General features: G+C 30.2%; 2 protein-coding genes across 3 annotated transcripts; one reads left to right on the top strand and one right to left on the bottom strand.

The window, feature by feature from the left end:
• Positions 1 to 2698: 2698 nt before the first annotated feature.
• On the bottom strand, positions 2699 to 3873 carry LOC129296645 (receptor-like protein EIX2). The gene is made up of 2 exons (XM_054935233.1): positions 3869 to 3873; positions 2699 to 3737 (listed from the first exon to the last, which is right to left on the bottom strand). The coding sequence occupies exons 1-2, from the start codon at positions 3871 to 3873 to the stop codon at positions 2699 to 2701; spliced, it is 1044 nt and encodes a 347-aa protein (XP_054791208.1).
• Positions 3874 to 9167: 5294 nt separating this feature from the next.
• LOC129296642 (disease resistance protein Roq1-like) lies at positions 9168 to 11633 on the top strand. 2 transcript variants are annotated; one of them, XM_054935230.1, is made up of 3 exons: positions 9168 to 9282; positions 9462 to 9987; positions 10607 to 11633. In XM_054935230.1, exons 2-3 carry the CDS (start codon positions 9854 to 9856, stop codon positions 11154 to 11156), a joined length of 684 nt encoding a protein of 227 aa, XP_054791205.1. In that variant the 5' UTR covers positions 9168 to 9282; positions 9462 to 9853; the 3' UTR covers positions 11157 to 11633. The 2 variants fall into 2 exon arrangements, with proteins under 2 accessions (XP_054791205.1, XP_054791206.1); XM_054935231.1 differs by having other exon boundaries at positions 9236 to 9282; positions 9472 to 9987.
• Positions 11634 to 26712: the final 15079 nt, after the last annotated feature.

The raw sequence follows: 26712 nt of genomic DNA, 5'->3' as shown, positions 1-26712 counted from the left end.
GTTTCATAATAATTAATAAATTGTACAACTAATAACCTCCTTCATGTCTTCCTCTTTTCTTCCAAGTCTAAGGGCTATGCTCATGTGAATGACCAATGGGTTTTTGAAGACATGATTATGACCCATGGGTTTTTAAATACACACTAAAAGGCCCAATGTTTTTGTGTCGGCATCTGAACGATTTCTATCTTCAAAATCATTTATTCTTGAGAAGTTTAATAATTAGCTAGATTTTGTATATATAGAAATTTTAATCGCCAAACAAGGATATTCCATTGAAAAAGAAACTGATCTAATTATATTAAGGAACATTTAATCACATGTGATCTGGAAAACAAACCATCATTAAAAAACGCAACTAGTGACATGAGAACGCACAGATTCTCTGAAACTATTATTGTATATTCGTCAACCCTTTTTCTGTCATTATTGAAAAAGCTTAAGATGAAGATAGGTTAAAAGAGCAAATTAATACCTAAATGTTTTGGATCATATATTTATTTTTGATATAATGTTTCCTTCAACTTTTAAAAATAGGATTATCTAATTCCTATTTGAGCAAAAGTTTCGACCATTATTTAATTAAAAAATCCCAAAATGATAAAAAAAATTATAGAAAATGACTCATAAATTTTCTTGGCCATATTTTTGGGTCATTGGCCATAATTTGAGTCCTTTACTTTTTTTTTGTTTTTTATTTTTGGTAATTTTTTGATCTTTTTTTATTAATGTCTAATTAACTAGTTAAAGTTAACTTTTGTTAATAATAGAGATTAAATTATGCCGTTTTAAAAATTGAAGGGAAATATGAAAAAAAAAATTAATTTAGTGTCCGAGATGCTCTTGAACCATAAAAATATGACATTAGGAATTGGCGTTTTAGATAGACAAAACCAATCTTCACAAATATTGTACTGAATACTTGCAGCTGCATTAACATCCCAGACAAACCATATTGAACAATGAAATGATATCAAATGGAATGATTTAAGAACTGAATTGAATTATTTTAGCAACAAGAAGGAGGAAAAGAAAATAAACTCTCATTCAAATAAAACAGAAACATAGTTTAAAAAAATATATATCACAGCCCATTGATCTATTACCTCAACAAGAAATCGTTCTCGGTATACAACATAAGCTTTTGGAACAGAGGACCCCAGCAACATAAAGTCGATCCATCAAACGATTAAACCATCGGAAAAATTTGTGTCTCCATGCCCTGATGAGAAAGAGAGAACCACAAACTCCCCAGAAGCCCGCTGCAAATCCAACTCCCATCCCGAGGTACAATGACTTTAAAAAAAAGTCATCTTCATTCACTTCAGCCTGATTCGAGTTGTTAGTTTCTTCTTTCTTATTGCACCTCTTTGGAAGAGGATCTCCACAAAGTCCAAGATTGCCAACAAAGCTCCAAGAATCAAAACTTTGAATTTGAGTCCCCAGTGGGATTTGCCCAACAAAATTGTTGTATGATAGGTTCAGATAATCGAGAAAAGACAAGTTAGAAATGGCTGGAGGAATTTCTCCCGAAAGTTTATTGCAACTAAGATCAAAAGATTCTAAGTTTTTCATACCTCCAATTTCTCTGGGAATCTTTCCTCTTAAGTGGTTTCGAGACAAGTTTAAGGACCACATTTGAATCAAACTAAACAATTCCTTAGGAATCTCTCCAGAAAAGTTGTTCGCAGAAAGATCAATCAATCGCAATAATTCAACGTCTTTATAATCTAGTTCTCTTCCTTTAGCAGATAGCTTTATTACCTTCAACCACAACGATGCATTAATTGGATGCATGATGTTATTTAGACAACTAGGTATTGAGCCTGAAAGCGTATTATCAGCAAGATCAAGTATTGCCAAAGAAGAGAGATTGCACAAGTGTGTTGGAATGTTGCCTGTAAATTGGTTGGCCCTCAATTTGATAACTACCAAGTTTTGTGGCAGTGTAGGCAAAATTCCGGAAAATTTATTTCCTTCTAGAAGGAGATATTGCAAATTTTTCCAGTTTGACAAGTCTAATGAAAACTTGCCAAGGAAATTGTTACTGCTCAAATCCAAGTATGCAAGAAAATTCAATGAAGCAATTGATGGAGGAACTTCACCAGTCAGCTTATTACTCCCCAAATCAAGGTATATTAATTGTTCCCAATATTTGGCCCAACAATTAGGAAGTGTTCCACCTAAATGATTATATGATAGGTCCAAAGTAGCCAAACTGTACTTTTCCCTACTAATAATCTTTGAATGGCACAACAATGGGAAAATAGATCCGGAGAAAGAGTTGTGAGATGCCCAAAAGTTGACAACATTTGATGATATATGTGGGAGGCCACCTGTGAAACTGTTATACTCTAAATTTATAATGTTGAGTTTAGTGTCAAGGGGGATATGTCTCCACTCATCAAGTTGTATGATAGATTGACATTATCGATTCTTGCAACAAAGCTCCAAAACATATCTGTGTCATCTATGGTTGAAATTCCTGATCCAGAAATGTCTAGCCATCTCAGTGACCGTTGTGTATATAGCCAAGCGGGAATAGTAGGACCTAGACTTGTGTTTCTCAACTCAAAATATTCAAGTTGAAACGGCGGGACCCAGTTAGGATCAATGTGGAATTTGAAACCAGATGAACTCAAATATAATGATGTTAAGTTTGAGAGATTGGCAAAGTTCTTTTCTGAGAGAACACCCTTCAAGGATTGTCTTCAATGCTTAAATGGTTCAAGTTATGGAGATGTCCAAGACTTTCTGGAAGACCCCCACTCAATTGATTGTTTGACAAATCCAAGAAAATTAACGAACAAAGATTCCCAAGAGATGGTGGAATTGAACCATTGAATGAATTTTCACGGAGAAAAAGATGTTGTAACTGTTCATGTTGGCCTATCAAGTCTGGAATTGACCCCTTGATACTATTAAAGCTCAAGCTTAGTTGTTTTAGCTTTGGAAGCTTGAACAAAGACATTGGTACTTTTCCATAAAAACCATTGTGGCTGAGGTCAAGAACAGAGATGTCATTGGTTAAATTAAATAACGAATATGGTAATTCTGAGTTGAGAAGATTGAAAGAAAGATCAAGAGTTGAAAGAGATGTAAAGTTGACATAACTGATGCGTGGAAAATCTCTCAATCCACAACTTCTCAAGTGTAACTCAGATAGTGAAGGAAGCATAGCTACAAACTCGAGCCATTTGGTTTCATTTTCAATATCACAGTCATTCAGATCAAGATAATTTAAGGAAGAAAGTCCAGAAAGCCAACGAAGATCATTGATGGGCAAATCATAATTAGATGAAAAGTCAAGGTAACGTAAAGCAGCAGAAAGATTTGCTGATTGATCATCAGAAGAAGATCTAGAGGGCTGGCACGGTGGAATACTCACAGTTACAAATTCATTATGGTGCAAGTCCAAGTAGTTGAGAAATTCAAGTTGAAGTACTAGACATAGATTAATATCACCTTGTAATAGCTGACCAGCTAGATCAAGTTCTGTAACTCTGCCTGTAATGTTGTCACACTGAACTCCTATCCATGAACAACAATCTTCTTCTTCACTAGTCCATGAGAAGAGTCGATTTGCAGGATCTATCACTCCTTGTTTGAAGAGCAAAAGGAGTCTTCGATCTTTCTCATTGCAACGAACCGCCTTGTTTGTGTTACATATGATTTTGTTAAATTTTGTTGTGAATAGAAGCAACGGTATGATAATAAATGAAGTTTGAGAAGTGAAGCTAGAGTGAACACAATTAATGAAGCATTTTATTTGGTATATATAGTATGTCTTCAGGAAAATATTAGAAAAGCAGAGGCGAAACGGAAGTGTGAATGCCTAAACAGTATCATAATAATTTTCAAGTCTTACATCATAATCTTCGATTTATTTTCAACTTTTTCGGTCTTTTCAATGGAAAGGATCTCATAAAGGAATTCATTTTCAAATCGTTTGAACGCTTCAAAATATAGATATCGTCTAAACAACCACTGAATTTTTCAAGTACATTCCACTATATTTATCCTAATTTATAAAATATTTTCAAATAAAATTACATATACCAATAAAACTTATTAAATATAATTTCCAACTTTATTTTCTTAAATCAAAATATAAATTTTAAAAAATACCCTTCATTAAATACTACATTTGTGAAAGAATATAATTAGAAGGATTATTTTAGAAAAATATCATTAATAAAATCTTATTTTTTTATTAAAATATTTTATATTTTGAAATGCCAAATCTCTCTGAAAGGCCAAAAGTGTCTCATAAATCTGGACAAAAGAAGTATTATATACAACAAAATCATTCATTTCAAATTCTACACATGAGGATATTATATGTGGAAATAATACAATAGATGAAATTTGTGAAGTGAAACTTGCTGGCCCGTTAATTAAATTGAATAGAATGAATTCAATGAAGAATGGTCATGGTGTATTATAAGCTATGAAAATTATTGTAAAAGAAAGTGTTGCTTGAGAATATTATTGGAAAATCAAATGTAAATAAGCATTTAAATGCCCAAAACAATATCTATAACCACATCTCATTGTTTAAAGTCAAGTTTTCTAGTACATATGCAAACATTTTCACACATCATTTTCCATATTATATAACTGTCAAAAGATCGCTGACTTGTTTTTCATTCAGGTCATGGAGGATTTTTTATTCGATGAAGAAAGGGATCCGTTTAAATTATTGGAGCAAACAAATAAATAAGTGCAATCGCAAATATACAAAATTGACTTGTCCCAAAACACTTATATAATTAGTATTTATATTTAAAATCATTGTGTATATAATAAGGTTGATCAATTCAACCGTTGGTTGCGATTCTTTTTCAATCAAAGTGAATAATAATTTCGCAATATTTCCTTCCTCGTCCCAAAACGCCAATTCTGACTTGGCAAGCAAAACTAATGGATTGCTATACTCATTTGACCCTATTTATAAATTACTTTCAACATATTTCATCAGCATTAAAAAAATCTTAAAATTTTTTAATTTTGTTTTAAAATTTAAGAAATTCTCAACTTTACTTCTATTAAATATACATACTTCAATAACATATTTTCTCTCTCCAATATTCAATGGAGGGTAAAAAAATTTATAATAAAAATTTAATAACATGACTCATAAATAGGATTAAAGAGAGTATATGTAGTTTAATTTGTTTTTAGTTTTTATTTTGATCACTTAATAGCTCTGTCTAGGAAATTGATAGATTGACTCTTTTTTTTCCTGTATTACTTAATTTGTTATCATCTCTATGGATTTTTCTTAGGAGAAAAAGATGTTGCCAATTTCGTCAAACTTCATTTTCTACAAAATCGCATTAAGCAATCGCAGAATGCTGTTTCAAGTCTCTCAGTTCTTTTCCAGGAAACTTCATAACTTTCCAACTGTGATATCCTTCGAAGTTACATGACCAAATTGCTTGAATGCTTCGAAAATAATTTCCACAGTAAAAAACACACACAAACACGCAATCAAAAGTTTCAGATATTAGGTTTGGCATGAATTAATCAATTGAATAAATTATTAGGTGTGGGTTTTTTGGTTAGTGTCTTGAATAGTTATGATGAGATTTGAAGTTCTAAGTCTTGCTTTGTCATGCAGTTACAAACCAATTTCTAATAATAGGTGCGGTTTGACATTAATTGAATCGGTGTGGTTTAATTCTTGGGAAAATGTTGGCAAAAAAAAAAATCTTGAGAAAATGACAAAAAAAAGAGGACATAATTTAGATACTTAGTCTTATATATTTAATATAATTTTATCTAATCAAATCAAAATAAATAAATTTTACTGTGTTAATAATATTAATAATAAGAGTTTATTATACAATAAATAATTTGTAAAAAATTCACATATCTTAATTTAATTAAAAACAAACACCTTAAACATATAAACAACATATCCCTAAACTATGTCAGACAATAACCCAATCAAAGTAGTTATTTCCCAACGCATAATAGTTGTTGAGAGCAAATATGTTATTTTGTCAAAATTCAAAATGCCAGACAAACCTCCAAGGACAAAGTAATAATTATCACATTTTGTTGTACTATATTATTATTTTCATATTTCGGGGACATGTTTTTATCATTATCCCTTAATTTTCCTCTACTGTTCAATATTTAATTAAGTGTTCTGTTTGTTTGATAAACTCAATAGTTAAGCGTTATATCGGTCATTCTCTTATTAATTATTCACCTTATAAAGACCAATTTCGATTGCTTTACAGTAATTCATACATTATAATTTTTTGACCAAAAGTATTCATGTATTATAATTTAATAATAAATTGAAGGTCATTATTACCCTTCAATTATTCACTTAGACATATTTGGCATCCTAAACTTCACTTTAGTTCAATGGTTCCTCAAACATTTAAAAGTGAAGCAGTTTAACTCTTGCCATAAAAAAGGAACTGTACGAAAGTCTAAAGATAAATAATATCTCATAATTCAATAAAGGTCCCGTAGCAGCTAAAGATGCCTTCCACCATTACCAACCCACCAGTTTCGGTGTTTGCACGGATAATAACCATAACTCTATAAAAAATTTTGTTATTTTATTTTTTTAATATTTATTAATAATTTTATAATATGAGAAGAAAAAACATTTGACATAGTAATTACGCATTTTACGGGATAAAAAAAAGTGAGTTTGGTTTAAGAAAGGGGGAGAGTGATAAGTGGTCTTTTTTTTTTTGGTTGCCTGAGGTAATCCTACAACCGACAACATGAGATTAATCCCCCAAAGAATTAGAATATCATTTAAGAGGTTTTTCTTTTTCAAGTAATATTTTTCTATACTTGCTTCCAAAAATCAAATGATGGAATAATGCTTAATAGGCCCAAATTGTTATTATGTGTACCACATCTACTTGGCGATAAGTGGTCATTTTAATAACCGTGATTTTATATGTATTTTTTTCCCTTTTATTACCTGAATAATACACAAAATAAGCTTAAATAAGAATAAAATACCTCACTTGTTGGTTTCGTGTTTGTTTACAGAGAAAAGGAGCAAAATAACATAAATTGAGCTAAACACGTAATGGATTTGATGGAGGGCCCAAAAAGGAATATGTTCATAGATAAAATCGGCCGAAGAACCACCTGTTCATGGACACAAATGGAAGAGAAGGCCTATCACACCTGCCTATGTCCGCTCGCGGACAATTAATGAAGGAATGTAAAAGTGTACAGAATAATAAATTCAGACTATTTTGAATTAAATTTAAAAGAAGATAGTGATATTTATTATTATTTAAGAAAACAGAAAAATATTTTTGAAAAGGATTTAATAATTAAATAAAGCAAATAAAGGAGAAAAGTGAGTAATCGATCAACCAACCAATTAAACAAGCACTAAAATTTAGTTATTTATCATTTTTTTTTTGTAATGACAACGATTTCTAAGATTTCTTAATCTTCTAATATATTAAGATGTATTTAATTAAAGTTAAATTTAGCTTCTATTAAATTCTACTCTTTAATTAAATCATAAATTTACGATCTAAGCCACTACAGACTCTTAAATTATTCCTAATCTAGTTATCTACACCTATATCTCTAAGTCTAGATGAGTTTTTCACCTTCCAATTTATCAAACTACTTACAAAACAATTTATATAGTAGCCATCTATATATATATATAAGAAATTTGAGAAAGATAAATAGAAAAGCAAATGAATAAACTTTATAGACAAATTATATTGTTCAACAAGAAAAAAAAAAATCCAACCATATAAAAGAGCAAAACCATCCCAATCAGGCTATTCCTTACCTAATTGAGAGTTTAGGAAGAACTCATAGTTTATTGCAAAACATCCTAATGAAAGACATAAAAAAAAAATTAGAGAAAAAGAAAAGAGATAAATTCCCAACTTGGAAGAACTCTTTCAAACTTCATAATACACCTCCTAGAGAGTTTTAGGAGGTTTGTGTACAATAAATTTGACTCCCTAGTCTTAGAATCAATCCAAATCATGCCTTATCTCATTAGATATACTAATATATGGTTTAACATGATTTAAAATAACAATTTTTTTTTTTTTTGCATTTTTCTCTTCGTTCACCTCTGGTCATGCATTGAGTAATTTCACTCACCCCTAGTTGAAATCATTTTTCTTCGTCCGCCCCTAGTTGAAATTTATGGAACTGAATTTTCTTGTTTTAAATTTATGTTTCGATCCGTTTTTTTTTTTTTTAACTTAGTGAGGCTATATAAATCATTTTTTCCTCATTTCATCACATTAATTGATACAATTAAATCTAAAAGTCTCCAAAAATTACGTCAATAATGGATTTATCAGGATGCTGACCGTTCGCTGACAAAGACGTCTGAGTTTTACACCCTGATAAGAAGTCTCAAGTAAAGAGATGTGGGAAAGATATAGAATGACAAGTTTAAAACATCTGCTAAAACGTTATCACCAAAATGGGCCTCAGTTTACTTACTGGAGGAGAAAGCCCAAGCCTGATACCACACACACACACACTCTTTTGGTCCTATTCATAGGCAGATAGGTGCCTTTATCTCATTTATAAGTCACCTCAATAATTATTATGTCAATTTTTATTATTTTATCTCTATTAAATATTGAAAATATTATTAAATGGTAGAGCATTTTATCTTTAAAATATGCATTTAATAGAGGTAAAGTTGTGAATTTGTTAATGAAGTTTAAAGTTTTTCTTGAGATTAGTAATAATGATGGAAATAATTTATAAATAGGAGTAAAGGAATATATATATATATAAGGGCAATTAGGGAATTTAATTGTAGGAGAGAGAAAGGTAAGGAAGATTTTGGCATCGTTTTCTTTGTCCCTATCCCAACTGAAAGTTCTGCGAAGACATCTTGACGCGTTTGGACCTGGTTGCTTCTACGAAGCTCCTACGCGGTTAGAACTAAATTAATTACCAGGATATTGTTGAAAGAAATTAAATATGTGAGTATATGTGATATGAAGATGTATAGAATATTCACGAGAATATATATGTATGTATGTATGTATCATATTAAAATGTTATGCATATAAAACTACAAGATGTTAAGGATTAATTTTTCCCCGTTCGTTAACTAACGCGTTGAAATGTTAATTAAGAACGGAATATTACTAACAATATTCTTGGGGATTTCACTGTTTTGGTCAATGCAAGGTATATATGATATTAAGAATGGAAGCCATCTGTCAGTGAATAGATCTGTTGCTAATGGAGACATTAATTTCTGCATCAGCTGCGTCTTGAAGAGACAGTAAGGTATGAACACGAATATCTCTCTTCATCCTCACAGATTTCATAATATTACTTCTTGTAAAGCCTTGGCTTTGTGTTGCTGCTATCTTCCATGTTTGAAGGGTTTTATTTTTGGAGCCAAATTTCTTTTATAATTTCGTCTTGATTGTTATTCTTCTTTTCTCCAATTTCTTTGTTATTAGAACGGTTCAGTTTCCAAAGTCTTGCAATGGCACATGATGCTGATGGATTTAGGCATTCTTCAAGAATTTCTGGTTCAACTCTGAGATGGAAATATCACGTGTTTTTGAGTTTTCGAGGAGAAGATACTCGTACAAGTTTTGCAGATCATTTATATGTTACTTTGCAACACAAGGACTTATAACTTTTAGAGACGAGGAACAACTTGAAAAGGGAGGAGCAATTAAAGAAAATCTACTCCAAGCAATTGAAGAATCTTTTTCTGCAGTTATTGTGCTCTCCCCGAATTATGCTTCTTTATCATGGTGCTTGGATGAACTCCTAAAGATTCTTGACTCTAAGAAAAAGTTGGATCTTCAAGTATTTCCAATCTTTTACGGTGTAGATCCGTCTGATGTTCGATGTCAAAAGGGAAGTTTTGCAGAAGCATTCAAAAAGCATGAAGAAACACGAGAAAATGAAGGTGCAGAGATGGAAGGATGCATTAGAAGAAGTTCCTAACTTAGCTCGTTGGAACTCTAAAAATTGGTAATTTCTACAACTCCAAACAATTATCTTGACTTTATTTTTAAGAAGTATTAGAAGTCTGGGCATTCATATCCATATATGAACTCCAAATTAACAAATACCATAAGGATATCATTTTACATAAAGATAATACACCCCTTTACATGTCTTTTGAAAATCGATCGAGGATTATTTTATGTGCTATATATATATATATATATTTAGATATATCAATTAAAACAACTTTCATAATTGATTATTTCGTTTGAAAAAAATACTTATTTGGTATGTTAAAATTCCTAACAATTACATGCATTCCTCTTGAAGTTTTTCAATCTAATCCTTTCACAGCATGTTATTCAAATTTATACATATACCTTCTTTTTAGTAATAATTGGGTTCCACAAAATTTATTCTTTTCAATTAGAAATATAACTATTTAACTAATATCAAATTATAGTAATTAAGGAATTATGATTATATAAATGTTAATTTTAGTTTTTGGTTAAGCTAAATCAATGTTAAGTTTATGACCATATTTCCTTTATATTTCACTCTAATTATGTATATAATTTATGAGTAAAATTTTTAAATTCAGTTGACTTGATTATTTATCTTATTATTTAATTTTCCCACGCAGGCATGAAACAGAACTCATAAAAAGTGTTGCGGAGAAAGTGTGGACAAAATTACATAATGAATTGCCAATTGACAATGATATATTAGTCGGGATTGAATCAAAGATAGCAAAATTGGATTCAATAATCTCCAATGGATTGGAAGAAGTTCGATTCATAGGAATATGGGGTATGGGAGCGTTAGGTAAAACCACTCCCACGAGAGTTGTTTATGAGCAAATACACAAAAGCTTTGAAGTTCATTGCTTTCTTCTAGATGTTAGAGAGGCATCTGAAAAAGATGGCTTGATTTCCTTGCAAAGAAAACTTCTTTCTTATTTAAATTTAAGAAGTGAGGAATTGGATGATTGTTATGATGGAAGGAAGTTGATAAAAAACGTCTTATGCAATAGAAAAGTTCTGCTCGTCCTTGATGATGTGAGTAATACAGATCAACTTGAGAATTTAGCAGGAAAGCAAGGATGGTTCGGTCAAGGGAGTGGAATTATAATAACAACTAGAGATAGAGATATACATTTTGTTATCATTGCATGGTGTCTCTACTCAATATGAAATCAAAACCTTAAGTGATGATGAATGTCATTTGGAGTTTTCTAGAAGTATGATTGAATATGCTAGAGGTCTTCCTTTAGCACTTAAAGTGTTGGGTTCATTTTTTAGTGTGGAAAAACTATATCAGAATGGAAAGATGCAATGGCTAAGTTCAAGAAGATTCCTCCACATGACATTATGAAGATACTTAAAGTGAGTTTTGATGGGTTAGAAGGTGATGAGAAGACTATATTTTTAAATATTGCTTGCTTTTTTAATGGGATGGACAAAGACATTGCGATGCAAATCTCACAAAATTGTGATCTTCACCCAAAAATTGGGATAAAAGTTATAATTTATGATAAAGAGGTTTTCCAGGTGCATGATATGCTTCAAGAAATGGGTAAGAATATAGTTTTTCAAGAATCACCTAATGATGTTGGTAAACGTAATAGGATATGGTCTTTGGAGGATGCTAGTCATGTACTGGAAAATAAGGTATGCTCCAAAATTCCTGTGACATGAACTATATATTTTGGTGGTGTTTGAATTGATAAATTTGAATTTAAAATCCTTTGTTTAGATAGCGTAAAAAAAATTTAAAGGTAATAGAGAGATAAATTGAGATTTGAAGGAGAAATGGATTATTAGAAGTGACAAGCTTATTTCTATTTTTCAACCAATGAAAGATGAAAATGAAAAAGATGATGAGTGGCAAGCCTAATAAAGGCACTGATAGTAAAAATATGAAGAAAACAAGAAGGTTAAAGTAGATAAAATTTCAAATAATTAGGATCTAAAAGGAGTTTGAAATTACAAAGTTATAATAAAATATGGATTTAGATTTGAATTTGATAGACTTTTAAATATCTAAATGGAGGATTTGGTTTAAATCCAAATTCTTATACATCCAAATTCACCACTAATTATTTGTTTCATGTATTTTATGTAGCGTTAGATTGAATATAATGATTATTTTATAAACAGAGCACAGAAGCAATTAGAGGCATAGTTTTAAGATTAGACAAATCATGTGACTTATATTGGGACCATGATGCGTTTTCAAAGATGAGTAACCTCAAGTTACTTATTATATCAAGTCATTCAAATCATTTTCCTTACCATGTGAATGTTCATAATGGGCTAAGGTGCTTGTCCACTGCATTACAAGTCCTACAATGGGAGGGATATCCCTTGGATGCTTTGCCGAGTAAAGTTCCACTCAATGAACTTGTTGATCTCAAAATGCAACTTAGTCAACTCAAACAACTATGGAAAGGAACACAGATAATTATGGTTCTTCCATTAAAACTAATGATCCAAAATTTAATGCAATTATCCTTGCAATTTTTTGAAAATTTATTGTTTAATTTCCTTTACTTTTGTTGTCTTTTCAGGTTTTGAGAAAGCTTCATGTAATGACCTAGAAATTTAAGTTAAAATTAATAATAAAGCATTCTATTAAATTTTAGAGTGAATATGTAATGACCCTAAAATTTAAAAAATAATAATAATAAATAAATAAAATTAAAAAAATTCTCTCAATTTATATTTTATTTAAATTAATTTTATAGTCAGTAAAGAGTGATAATTTAGAGAAACTCATGTTAATTTGTTTTTAAAGTTTCAAAATTTTTTGAGCAGAAGTTTGATTTTACCTCATTTTCAATTATAGGAAAACTGTGTCGTTTGTTGTAATTTTTTCTTGTGTCATTTTTTATAGTTTTCTCAATTATTTCTTTGTTCAGAATTCTATATCTCTCCCGTCCGAAACGGAGCATTCGGAAAAATCTCCTTTCCTTTCTCTTCACCGACTTAAAAAAAAGAAACCCAGAGGAGAAGGAAGCTCTGAACGCAGAGCTCTGCCACCTCCATCTTCTTCTTCCTTCTCTGCTGTTCAGTTCACAGACATAAGGGCCATGAACGCTGTGATCTGTTGCTGCTGTTTGTGGTCCAAGTTGTGAGTTGTTCCCAGCTTTATCGTCCATTTGAGTCTCCCTCTCCGCTGTCGGTGCTGTCAAACATTCCTCCTCCTCCTTCATTCTGTTCATTTGTGTGTGGTAAACACGTGAGGAGTTAGGCTGCTGTTATGGGAGGTTCGATTGTGAATTTCTCATCCCTGTTCAAGTGGTTAACTCCTTCCTTCTCCCTTGTTTCTGTTGGTGCTGTTCGCAAGAGTTGAAGGAGCTTTGATGATCTCCTTCCTTCGTTCTCTGTAGGATTTCTTGGCGAGTTTGATTTATCTCTTTTTCTCCTTGCAGCAGCGAGCTCATGTTGAATGGGTTGGTGTGAAATTGATTTTTTTCCTCTATTAAAATGTGATGCGTGGATGGGATATAACTAGGGGTTTAAACAAGCTGAGATAAATTATAAAAGAATATGTTTCTCCCCTCTATTTGAGCTTGAATTTGCTTAAAACTTAATTGATTCTTGGTGGAGCTCCTCTTTTCTATCACGGATTTTGTGTGTGGGTGTGTTAATTGGTTGAAGTTGCTTATTTCTTCTTTATTATTGTTGCTGTGCGTGTTTAGGGGTGAAGTAAATGGGGTTTGATCAAGTTGAAGATTAAATTTAAAAGTATATTTCTTGATTCATAATCTCACTTACATATATTTTAGTTACTATATGGTGAAGAAATCAATTTTATTTTTCCTTGACCTTAATTGATCTGTGTGGAAGGAGTGAAATTAGACAAGTTTGGTAAATTAAAATTTGACATTGGGAATTGTAGGGAAAAAAAAAGAGCTTTAAAGAATAAAATGTTGCTGTATGGTTCGATTATCAATATACACAATGTGTTTAATGAAATGTCATGGTAGAAGTTGCCTGTTTTCTATCAAAAGACCTGGTGACTTTGAATATTTTTATATAAATATCCTAGAGACTTGAAATTTTATTGTGAATGGTTTAAGTTGAGAATTTTTTTTTCTATTCCTGTAAATTAACTTGGATTGAAAATTTTAAATTTGTAAAAATGAATAAAAGAAATAACAATGATATCACTTGGGGTATTAGGGGATTAAGAAGCGGACAATATCACAAAAGTAGCTGATTATAAGTACACTTTGTATTTGAAAGTATCTCAGGTAAGTAAATAGCATCCTAAATGACTTACTTATAAATTTATTTCTTCCAAAATAACGTTTAAGCATATCCATGATCATTTTATTATTATAAATTAAGTTTTGCCATTGGTTATTATGAAAAAAAAAATTGCTTCTACTATATTGAGTTTTGAAAGAAGAGTTAAAATTCTTTTATGATTGGGTATCTACTATTATTTATTATATTGAAAGTGTTTTATTTAAGTTGGGGATTGAATCAAAATGTTGGTTGTTAACAGCAATTTCGTTAGCCTTTAGCCCGCTATGATACACCTAACTAGTAAGATACTTGCAGGAGGTGCTAGCCCCGTGCACAGGCCAATGCACGTGGAAGGACGGGATGGATATTCATGAGCATCATATTCATGCTTGTTTTATAGGTTTTATGCTTGCGTTTGTTTCGTGGCTTTTAGCCACACTTATTAGTTATTTACTCTCGTGGACTATGTGTCCACGTTTATTTACTGTCATAGATTGTGTGTCCACGCTTGTTAGTCGTTCTGATCAAGTCCTTCAAAAGAAACATTTTGAAATTATTGTTTTTAACTAATCCTTTTAAACAAGATGGTTTTTATGAATAGATTTCTTTACAATGAATGATGCATCTTCTAGTTGTTTGATTCGGGCATGATAATTAGGATGTGGATTACTGTGTTATTATCATATGGGAATATTTTTGGATAAAGTATTTGAATGGAATAATTTGATTTGAGTTACGCAACCCTTCTATTCTAAATGATTTATTATATTTTTATTTAAACTGATTCCTACTTCATTCATATTTCTTTCTTTTACTTCTCTTAAAATTTAAATCTGGGATGTTATTCACTGAAAAATATTTTGGTTTCAAATAGGATTTTTGAACTTATAGCTCTAGTTAGTTATTGAGAGGCTTTTCTAATGTATTGAAATGAAAAAATTATTTCAAGCAAATCTCAACTTGATTGGGTCTTCGGTATTCCACATGTACTATAGGTAGGATCCTTGTCTTTCTTATGAGATTGTATATCTGTTGGTTAGGAGTAGAACTCCTTTTGTTAGGTCGCTGTTGTTCTCTATTGCTATAAGATTTTGGAAAATCTTACTTGTAGGTGAGGTATTGCTAGGACTTTCTACAGAAAGTTACAAATCTTGTTGCATGAAAAGTATTAAAAATAAAATCCTATTGCAATGTCAAATATGTTTACGGTATAAAATGTGAGTTTTTTAAATTAAGGCTTAAGAGATATGGGTTTTATATGTACATCCCGTGCCAGTTACACCTGATTTTTTTAGGATGCGACACTTCAATTCATTGATTTAAGCAACTCAAGATACTTAATCAAAACACCAAATTTCAATGATATCCTTGATCTTCAAAAGCTCTTACTTGATGGTTGTATCAACCTTGTTGAAGTACATCCCTTTCTTGCACACCATAAGAACCTTGTTATGGTTAACTTGAAGGATTGCAAGAGTATTAAGACTCTACCAAGTAAGTTTGAGATGAGATCCTTGGAAACTTTAATACTCTCTAGTTGTTCCAAGATTAAATAGCTTCTAGATTTTGGGAAAATGATGACATGCCTTTCAACGCTTGATTTAGAAGAGACTGTAATAGCAAAACTGCCTCAGTCAATTGTTAATTTGGGTAGTCTTGCTATTTTAAATCTACAGAATTGCAAAAATGGTGCGAGCCTTCCAGATGTGTTTCAATATTTGAAGTTGATTAGAATTCTCAATTTTCTGGTTGCTCTAAACTCTTAAGGCTTTCAAAGAAATTGCATGAAAATGTGGCCCTTGAAGAACTTGATGCAAGTGGAATTGCTATAATAGAAGTACCTTCATATGTCTTTCATTTGAAACATATAAGAAAACTATATTTTCAAGGATGCAACAGACAAACACAATCTTCTTCATGGAATTTTCTCTCTCACTTCAAAATGGTGTTTAGGCTTATAAGGCCTTCAAGTGCTACCCTCATTTTCATCATTAAGTTTATCCTCTCTAAAGAAGCTAGATTTATCCTCTATTTGGATAGGAAGAAAAGTTGAAAGGAAAGAAAATGAGAGGAAAGAAAATGGAGAGAAGAGAAAACTGGAAAGAAACTATTATCACTCATTCTGTTTGGATGGACAGGAGAAAATAGGGAAGAAAGAAAAAGAACAGATATTATAATAACTATAATGCCCTTATATCAAAATATATCATGTTTCATGTAATTATATTTGTGAAAATAAATTGAAAGCAGAAATTATATTAAAATTAACATAATCAAATTAATTTAAAATCAAATTATTTGTTAAAAATATATTTTATATTATATTTTAAAATAAAATAATTAAAATTAAATTAATGTAATTTTAGACACTTGATCTAGCCAATGGCTAAATTATTTAATTAAATAGTTAAATTAATGTAATTCATAAATATAAAATTTAAAAATTATAAACCAAATTGTTTAATTAAAATTAAATTAATGTAATTAAGTAGTCTCTTGAGAGTTAGAGTGCAAAATAAATAAGGGAGAGGATAGACGGTGGAAAAAAGTTTTACTTCCAAAATCTCTCTACTTTTGGAGAGAAAAGTTGGAAGGAAAAAATAGTGGGTCCCGTACCCTATTTTTCTCTCCCTTTTTTTTCCTCTCAATTTTTCTTCCCTATCCAAACAAGGAAAAATTTGTTTTCTCTCTTGTTTTCTCTCTATGTTTTCTTTCCTCTCATATTTTCTTCCCAACCAAACAGAGCATTAAGCTATTGCAATCTCTATAATGAGTCCTTTCCCATGGATATCAATGCATTATCATCATTAGGGTGGCTTGATCTATGTGGAAATAATTTTGCTAACCTACCTAGTGGCTTCATCTCTAATCTTTTAAAGCTTAATTGTGTTTACTTGAGTTATTGCCTAAGGCTTCAATCTTTGCTAAAGCTGCCATCAAATGTAGTAAGAACATGGGCAATTGATTGTCCTTCAATGAAGCCTTCATTAGGTTCACAACCTCTATGGGAGTTCATTGAACAATTCAAACATCAAGTTTCTTTGATTTTGTTTATACTTCCTTCAGTCTTTATTATAAAGTGCTTCTAACTACCTTATTAGAACTAAGGAGAGGTGGTTAAGTCATTAATTTTGTTTAAGAATAGAATCAACTTTCAATTTTACTACCCCTATTTAAATGAAAATTTTTTAAATTTGTGTTACATTATCTCTCATAGTTAATGAATTTAGGGAGAATGACAATTAAGGACCTTTTAAGAATATTAATCTCAATTATGGACCATGAAATTTTAAAATTTCAGGTCCTTAATTGTGATAAAAAATGTAGTTTGTGAGGTGGGATTCACTAACGTGACTTAGGAATTCACTAACCTAACTTAAGAAAATTACTAACGTATATTGTGAAAACATGAAACCCGATTGGGAAATTAATTGTTTAACAAAAAGCGCCACTTGCGAATTCACTAACTCGACTTGAAAAAATTTCTAACGTATATTGTGAAAACATAAAAGTTTACTTGAGAATCGATTGTTTAATAAAAAAACTAATTTGGACAAGTCACTTTTTATTAAATAATTAATTCTCAAGTCGGGTTTTATTTTTTTACAAAATACATTAGAAATTTTTTTAAGTCTAGTTAGTGAATTTTCAAGTGAGGTTTCATGTTTTCACAATATATGCTACTAATTTTCTCAAGTTGGGTTAGTAAATTTTCAAGTTGTGTTAGTGAATCCCACCTCACAAACTACATTTTTCTATCACAATTATGGTTCTTAATTGGGATTTTAAAATTTCATGGTTTGTAATTGGGATTAATATTCTTAAAAGGTCCTTAATTGTTATTCTCCCATGAATTTAAATAGAGGTAGTAGTAAAAAAAATGTAATTCATACCTAATCAAGTGCCTTATATTAAGGACCAATAATTTTTTTTAGAAGGTGCTTTATAATAAGGAGTGAAGTAGTATGATTGTTTTCTTACACATTATAAGTATGTCACTAACACACAAAAACTTGTTACATGATGACATGAATTCCAAAATGCCTTGGATGCTGAACATTACTGGAAGTAATTGCCTTCATGGTTTGAGAATCAAAATTACTTTCATGAGAAAGAACTCAATGATTGGAGTGAACCAAATGTGTCAATTATAGCCAACTTTCCTGAGCATTGTCATTCAAGTAAATGGTGGGGATTAACTGTATGCTAAGTTTTAGAAGGTGATTTGGCATCAGCCTCTTTTGATGTTCATAGTTAACCATCAATTGTTTGGATTTGTAGCAGAGAACTTGAAGATAAAATCTTACACTTGATTCTTCCTCTTTCTTTCTTACCTTGTAATGTTTTGTGGCTAGGGGAAGCCATTGCTCTCTATTTATATTGGGTATACATCTTTTTTATGTTTACTACAAAAATATTTTGGGCAAATCCTCTTAGATCCCACGTCATTAAATAATAATGTAAATACAGAAAAACTCCATGAAATCACAAAATTGCTTTGAAATCCTATCTCATTTACTGAAATTGTTAATTTGTTATATTAAATTTGTCAATTACTATTGAATAATTGTTTGCAGTGTTTTAAAAATTAGACCGATTATTAAGTTAGTTGAGATGTCAATTCATGGTTTACTAGTCGAACTCTAGTTCAACCATATGGTCGAATTGGTTATAATAAAAAATATAATTCAATTGAATATTACTTAATTATAACTAAACATAATATAGCAAAAATACATGTTCAATTAGTTCATGATAATAAAATTAAATAGTAATTAAAATAGTTTGACATTACAATAATAATATGTGTAATATAATTAATGACTTAATACTAAAATATTTAGTTTTATACACTTAAAGTGATTGTTTTAAATTAAATCAATATATGTAAATCCTTTATATATTATTTATTCTATAACAAATTCTTATTATTAATATTATCAACAAATTAAAATTCACTTGCTTTTCTTTGATAAGATAAAATTATATTAAATATATAAGGTTAAGTATTTAAGTATTTTCCTTTCAAGTATACTAATATATTTTGTATGTCAAGATAATATATTTGTAAAGAATATAAAGAAAATATTATAATACAAAAACAAAGTAAAATGTTTTATTAAAAATAATAAGAGGAGTACTTGAAAATGCTAAAGCCTCTACATAAATGCCTGTGAATTTCTTCCCACGGCCTATTTGAATTTTCCTCCCATTGCACATGTCTCATCATTGGTTATTAGTTCTGTTGATTAGTTCACAACTAAAACAATAATAATTAATAATTACTCCTTAGATATTGAGACCCTAAATGGATGACTTTATACATGTCAGTTCTCACACGATGAATTTTGATTAGGTATTTGTTAGTAGAGTTGTCGGCATAAAAAAGATAGCTGTAAATGCAATTGTCAAATTTGCTACGATGTAGTTTAAAATGTACTATATTGAAATTGTCAATTTCAGTTCACGTGGTCTGTTGTTCTTGAATCTATAACCCACATAGGATTAGCTTCACATATGAAAGCAATATTAAAGATATATCCAAGATGCAAAGAGTTATGTTCTAATACTTTTTCTGCTCAAGGCAATCCTTGACAAACTGCCCCTTCGTTTAGCTAGCATGGCATTTGACCTTCGCTAAGTCAAATTTCTTTGAAGATTTCTTGCCTTTTTCAAATGCCTTGCTCGGCTTTTTCAGCCTTTCGACGATGAAGCCTCAATTCCCCAAGTTAAGTATGCTTGGCTGATGGATTTCACAGCTTCCAGCCTTTCCTCCTTAAGTTCTATGTGCCTAGCCACATCATTGAAGGTCAAAATGTGTTTGCTGTGAATTAAGTTTATTTTCATGTGTTCTTAGCTAGCTGAGAGTGCTATTATCACAGCTTGTACTCGTTGTGTGTAAGAAAGAACATGCCTTGCCTGTTTCAATTCTCTAATCATGTTTCCATTTTCTTAAGTGTTGCCTAATTGAAATTTAGGCTTTAGATTATATGTGTCAAATTTGATCGTGAGTTTCCTCTGCCATAAATCAGAGGTGCTGCACAAACTTATCTTTTAGGGCTATCCACGTATTTTGAATAGTTGAATAATGCTTATATTCAAATATAATATCATCAACCATTTCACTGAGCATAATAATACGAGTAATAATATTCTTTTCTTTTTTAGGTAGCATTAGCTTTCTAGTCCCTTTGATTCCCATTTTCTAGTTTTGAAATTATAGTTGACATGAGGTCCTTGCACATCTTGTCCCTCCAAGAACTAGGAGTTTTACAGTACCATTTAATGCAATTATCTCCTGTGAGCTTATATCCCTTATATTAATTTCTTTCATTATGGATTTGGTTCCCATTTGACTCATAACTCAATCACATAGACAATTGTGAATTATTTTGCCGGCATACAATTTGATTACTTATTCAGTTGAGACCTTAGCTAATTGGATGACAATTTTAATTTAATCAAATAAAATACCTGAAAATATAAGTAAGGTCAAATCAAAGTCTTATCAAATATAGGTGTTGAAATCTCTACCCAACAACCCACCTCGAAACAGGACTACTAGAGTCCGGTCTACAGTGCATAGAAGATGCACCATTGAAAGAGAGGGAGTGGAGAACAAATGCTAAGAAGAGGCATTCGTTTTAGAGTAAGTTTTGCTTCAGCCAACCTTCACTATTTACAGTGTAGGAGGCTGCAACAGAAAAAGAAATTTCAATAATCATAAATTACTCTTATAATAGAAAAAATTATTGTAGTGGAATATTTCACATTAATGCAAAGATAAACTTTCTTAGTTGGATTCAACCAAGAATTAATCAAGTAAACTCTCATTAAACTAAAATATATGAAATTGATATTCATCAATATGATATAATTACTCATTAATATATTGATTCCTATTAAAGATTTATATGTAATTCCAACATGAATGATATCATTATAGTTGGTAATTTATGAAGTTTCCTCGAAAAGAACTTGAGTAACTTGAAACGTAGGTTTTAAAAATGAAACTGGCTATTGAATCAGGTTAGACATTGATTTAAGGTTCAATAGTCAGAACATGGCTGAACTAGTTTTTATTAATTTAATATATTTTAATTATATATAAACTATTTTAAATAAAAATAAAAACAAAAATTGATAAAAAAAAATTGGTTCCAAATAGAAATGATAATAAAATTAATTAAGAAATGAAGTAGGTAAATATAAAAATTAAAATTGGTATAAAATTAAGTATAAAAAAATAAAATACAATTGATAAATTTCTAGTATAAAAGTTAAAATAAATTTATAGATTCAGATAACAAAAAATAAAGATATATCCTGATAAAAATGTGAATAAAAATTTATAATTTAAAAGGTTGCAGATTATTAATTAGTATAATAATATAACTAGAAAAAAATATAATACCAAAATTATAATGCATCTAGAAAATTATGGGATAGGACTTAGGAGGCTTCAGTTTCAATAGGAATAAAATTGTGTTAACCGAAGGAAGGCATAATGCGTTCCCGTGCTTCGCGTGATGAAGAAGAAGCTTAACGAAATTGGCAACATCTCTTTCTCCTAAGCAAATCCATACAGATGATAGCAAATTGAGTAATACGGGGGCAAAAAAGGCAAATTGCATAAAGGTTTTATGGAGCATACTTATTTATAAATAAGTCTCTCAAAATTTAGAAACCACAACCAGATTCCTTGAAACTTGAGTATAATTTAAATTTTGGGTACAAAGGCATTATTGTCCCTATTAAAAATAATTGTTCATTGAGGAATAATAAGTTATTAGGCATGTTAGACACGCTGAGTCTCAATTGATAACAAAATGGTCCCCAAACTCTCTTATCACAGTTCACCCGAATGTAAAAGATATACAAAACTTGATAGAATAAGTGTTTGATTATTATTGAAAAGTAAAATGATTACAAGTCTAAGCTGAAGATAAAACTAATTAATAAAACCTAAGAATTATGGGTGCAAAATGTGAGTCTTTTAAATGTTGACTGTTATCTTTTTTTGCGCTTTGGTACTCTATTTATGTTGACAGAGTGATGGTAGCCTTTCCTTTAAAACCTAGAATGTTCTTTTAAAGAATTATGGATCCTGTGAAACTCATAGTATGGTCTTCACTCATTGTCTTCCATTTTTGGTAACCAACCCGTCTCGTCGAGATACTTGGGCACGATGATAATGTTCTTGTGAGAACCGGAATCATTTGAGATCGTGTCTTTATGTACCAATGGTCTATAGAGTGGGTTTGCAACTGGCGAGATTTTGACATGCTTATCTGACCATGGCTTTCCATTGAGCTCAAGGCTGGCCCCTTTGTTCAATTGTTGTTTGGGCCTAACTCTTCAGTCACTTAACCCTTATAACTTTATAACCTATCCAATACTTTGACTGGATTCTGGGAATTACCAGTTGATCTCCTATACTAATGAATTGGTTACCTACTACTATCAAGTTAATTCATCTGTGAATTGAAGATAACGAATAATGTAACCCAGCGTAGACTCCATGCAGCGCACAGAAAAAATGTCTAGTTATATACTAAATTTGTAATACTTGACCAGCTAGATCAAGTTCTGTAACTCTGCCTGTGGTCTCCTATCCATGAACAACAATCTTCTTCTTCACTAGTCCATGAGGAGAGATCCATCACTCCTTGTTTGAAGATCAAAAGGAGTTTTCGATCTTTCTAATTGCAATGAACCACCTTAGCTTGTTGGTGTTACATATGATTTTGTTGAAGTTTGTTGTGAATAGAAGCAACAGTATGACAATAAATGAAGTTTGCGAAGTGAAGCTAATCACCATAGTTGATCTGAGTAGAGTGAACACAATTAATGAAGCATAGTTGATCTGAGTAGAGTGAACACAATTAATGAAGCATTTTATTTGATACATACATACATACATAAGTTGGGATAATTGACGCAAAAATGTAGTATTTCTTCAGGGAAATAATGGAAAATCAGAAGCAAACGGAAATGTGAATGCCTAAACAATATGATAAATTCATAATAATTTCAAGGCTTACATCATAATCTTCAATTTATTTTTCAAGTTTGTCGGTCTTTTCAATGAAAAGGATCTCATAAAGCCATTCATTTTTAAATCATACTCAACTCTTATGTTATTGTCTTCTTTTTCATCAATTTCCATGACCAAATCGTTTAAATGCTTCAAAGTGTAGAAATCATCTAAACTATGGTTAAATTTTTCAAGGATATTTTATTATATTCATCTAAATTTATAAGATGTTTTTAAACAAAATCATGTATACTAATAAAGTTTATTAAATACACTTTACAACTTAATTTTTTAGAACAAAATTTAAACTTTAAAAAATACTCTTCATTTAATACTCTATTTATGAAAAAATATTAAGAAAGAGAATATAATCAAAAGGATAATCTCATAAAAGTATCATTATTGAACTTTCTTATTTTTGTCAAAGTGTTTTATATTTTAAAATGTCAAATCTCTCCCGGAAGCTAAAAATTTATTATAAATCTAGACAAAGAAAGTATTAAAAACAACTAAATCATTTGTTTCAAATTCTACACATGATGATATTATATGTTGAAATAATAAAATAGATGAAAATTGTGAAGTGATGAAGACTGGCTGGCAGGTTAATTAAATTGAGTAGAATGAATTCAATGAAGAATGTTCACGGTGTATTCTATTGTGAAAATTATTGCAAAGGAAACTGTTATTTAAAAATATTGTTGGAAAATCAAAAGTAAACAAGCATTTAAATGCCCAAAACAATATCTATAATCACATCATATTGTTTAAAGTCAATTTTACTAGTACATTTAATTTGCAAACCATCCAGTCTTCCCAACAAAAAATTGGACCATAAATGCATTCATTTTCACACATCATTTTCCATATATACATATATATATATATATATATATATAACTCTCAGATGGATCCCTTGTTTTTCATACAGATCATGAAAGATTGTTAATTCGATGAAGAAAGGGATCCGTTTAATTATTGGAGAAAATAAATAAATAAGTGCAATCGCGCATACAAAAAAGTTGACTCATCCCAAAACACTTCTATAATTAATATGTATATTTAAGATATTTTTTTATTAATACTAAATAGCACCGCCATACTCTCAAGCCCATTACAACAGCCCAATATTACCCCCAGCCCATTATTTGGTACCTCCCAAGCAATTCCGAAAGTCTCATTAAGCCCATTGGTCACTCAAAGTAAATAATAATTTCCCAATATTTCCTTCCTCGTCTGTTCGTCGTCCCAAAACGCGAGCTCTGACTCGGCAAGCAAAACTAACGGATTGCTATACATATATAGTTTAACTTGTTTTTATTTTTTTTATTTCGGTCACTTAAGAGCTGCGTCTAGGAAATTGATAGATTAATTTTTTTTACTGCATTAATTAATTTGTTATCTTCTTTACGGATTTTCTTAGGATTAAAAGATGTTTCGCAGATTACTATTTCAAGTCTCTTAGTTCTTTGAAAGAATAATAGTTAGGTCTTAAGATACTAAATTAATGCTAGAAGTCCCCAATAAATTTTTTTAAAAAAATAAGTTAAAAATATCAATTCAAATTATTATGAATTTAAAATTTTTAATTACAAATAAGTATTTAAATATCATATGTAATTTTTAGATTGTAACAAAAAAATTTATTTGTAACTGTTTGAATTGATATTTATAAATTATTTTATAAAATTTTTATCAAAAATTTAAATATTATTAATTTATTTTTTGAGACCTAACTGTCATTCTTTTCAGTTTTTTTTCAAGAAACTTCATAACTTTCCAACCATGATATCATTCGAAGTTATATGACCAAATTGTTTGAATGCTTCGAAAATCATTTTCACCGTAAAAAACACACACAAACACGCAAACGAAAGTTTCAGATATTAGGTTTGGCATGAATTGATCAATTGAATAAATTATTAGGTGTGGTTTTTTTGCTTAGTATCTTAATTAGTTATGAAGAGATTTTAAGTTCTCAGTCTTGCTTTATCATGAAGTCACAAACCCATTTCTAATATTAGGTGTGGTTTAATTCTTGAGAAAATGACACAAAAAAGGAGCATGACTTAGATATTTAATCTTGTATAATTAATATACGTTTGTCTAATCACATCAAAATAAATAAATTTTAATGTGTTAATGATATTAATAATAACAATTTATTATGAATTAAATAATTTATAAAAGATTCACATGTCTTGATTTAATTAAAAATAGTACCTATGATTGAATAGAAAAAAAAAAAACACCCCTAAACTATGACAGAAAATAAACCAATCAAAATAGTCATTTTCCAACACATAATAATCATTGATGACAAATATATTATTTTATCAGAAATCAAAATGCCAAACAAATTCCTAAGGACTAAGTAATAATTATCACATTTTGTGATACTTTATTGTTATTTTCATATTTTGGGGATATTTTTTTATCATTATCCCTTAATTTTCCTCTACTGTTCAATATTTAAGTGTTCTTTTTTGTTTGATAAACTCAATATTTAAGCGTTATATCAGTCATTCTTTTACTAATTATTTTCCTTATAAAAACCAATTTCAATTGCTTTACAGTAATTCATGCATTATAATTTTTTGACCAAAAGAATTCATGTATCATAATTTAATAATAGATTAAAGGCCATTAATGCCTTTCAAGGATTCACTTAAGAACATTAGGCATCCTTAATTCCATTTAGTTCAATCCTCCCTCAAACGCTTAAAAGTGAAGCAGTCCCTAACCCTTGCTATAAAAAAGGAACCGTACTAAAATCTAAAGATAAAGGATATCTCATAATCTAATAAAGTTCTTTAGCAGATACAATAACTACAAGAAATTTAAAGTAAGAACATGTACCAAAGACATCTAAAGTATTGTTTGGTTGGGGAAGGAGAGGGGAAATTTTTAAACTTTCCCCTCTCCTCCCCTCCAAAACCTCCCCCCAAATTGAGGGAAGCCCCCCTCCCTTTCTTTCCCCTCTCCTTAAACCAAACAGAGTCTAAATCATATCATTACTAACTCACCAATGTTGATGTGAGGGTAAAAAGCATAATTCTATATAATTTTTTTATCTTATTTTTTAATATTTCTTAATAATTTTATAATATCAGAAGAAAAAAATATTTGACATGATAATTATGCATTTTACATGAGTCTGGTTTAGTTAGGGAAGAAAAAGTGAGTTTGGTTAACGAGAGGGGGAGAGTGATAGGTAGTCATTTTAATTACCTTGATTTTATATGCATTTTTGCCCTTTTATTTATTTAATAATACACAAATAAGGTTAAATAAGAATAAAATACCTCACTTGTTGGTTTTGTGTTTGTTTGCATGGAAAAGGAGCAAAAGCATCCTAAATTGGGCCAGAAAAGTGATGAATCTTATAGAAGGCCCAATAACCCAGCCCACAACGTATTTGTTAATGAATAAAATCAGTGAAAGAAGCACCTGTAT

Source organism: Prosopis cineraria, unplaced genomic scaffold (genome assembly GCF_029017545.1).
Source record: "Prosopis cineraria cultivar Desert tree isolate PC_DT_omini unplaced genomic scaffold, ASM2901754v1 PC373, whole genome shotgun sequence".
NCBI lineage: Eukaryota > Viridiplantae > Streptophyta > Magnoliopsida > Fabales > Fabaceae > Prosopis > Prosopis cineraria.
The sequence above is the reverse complement of the archived record's forward strand: the minus strand, read 5'-3'. Positions and strand labels throughout refer to the sequence as shown.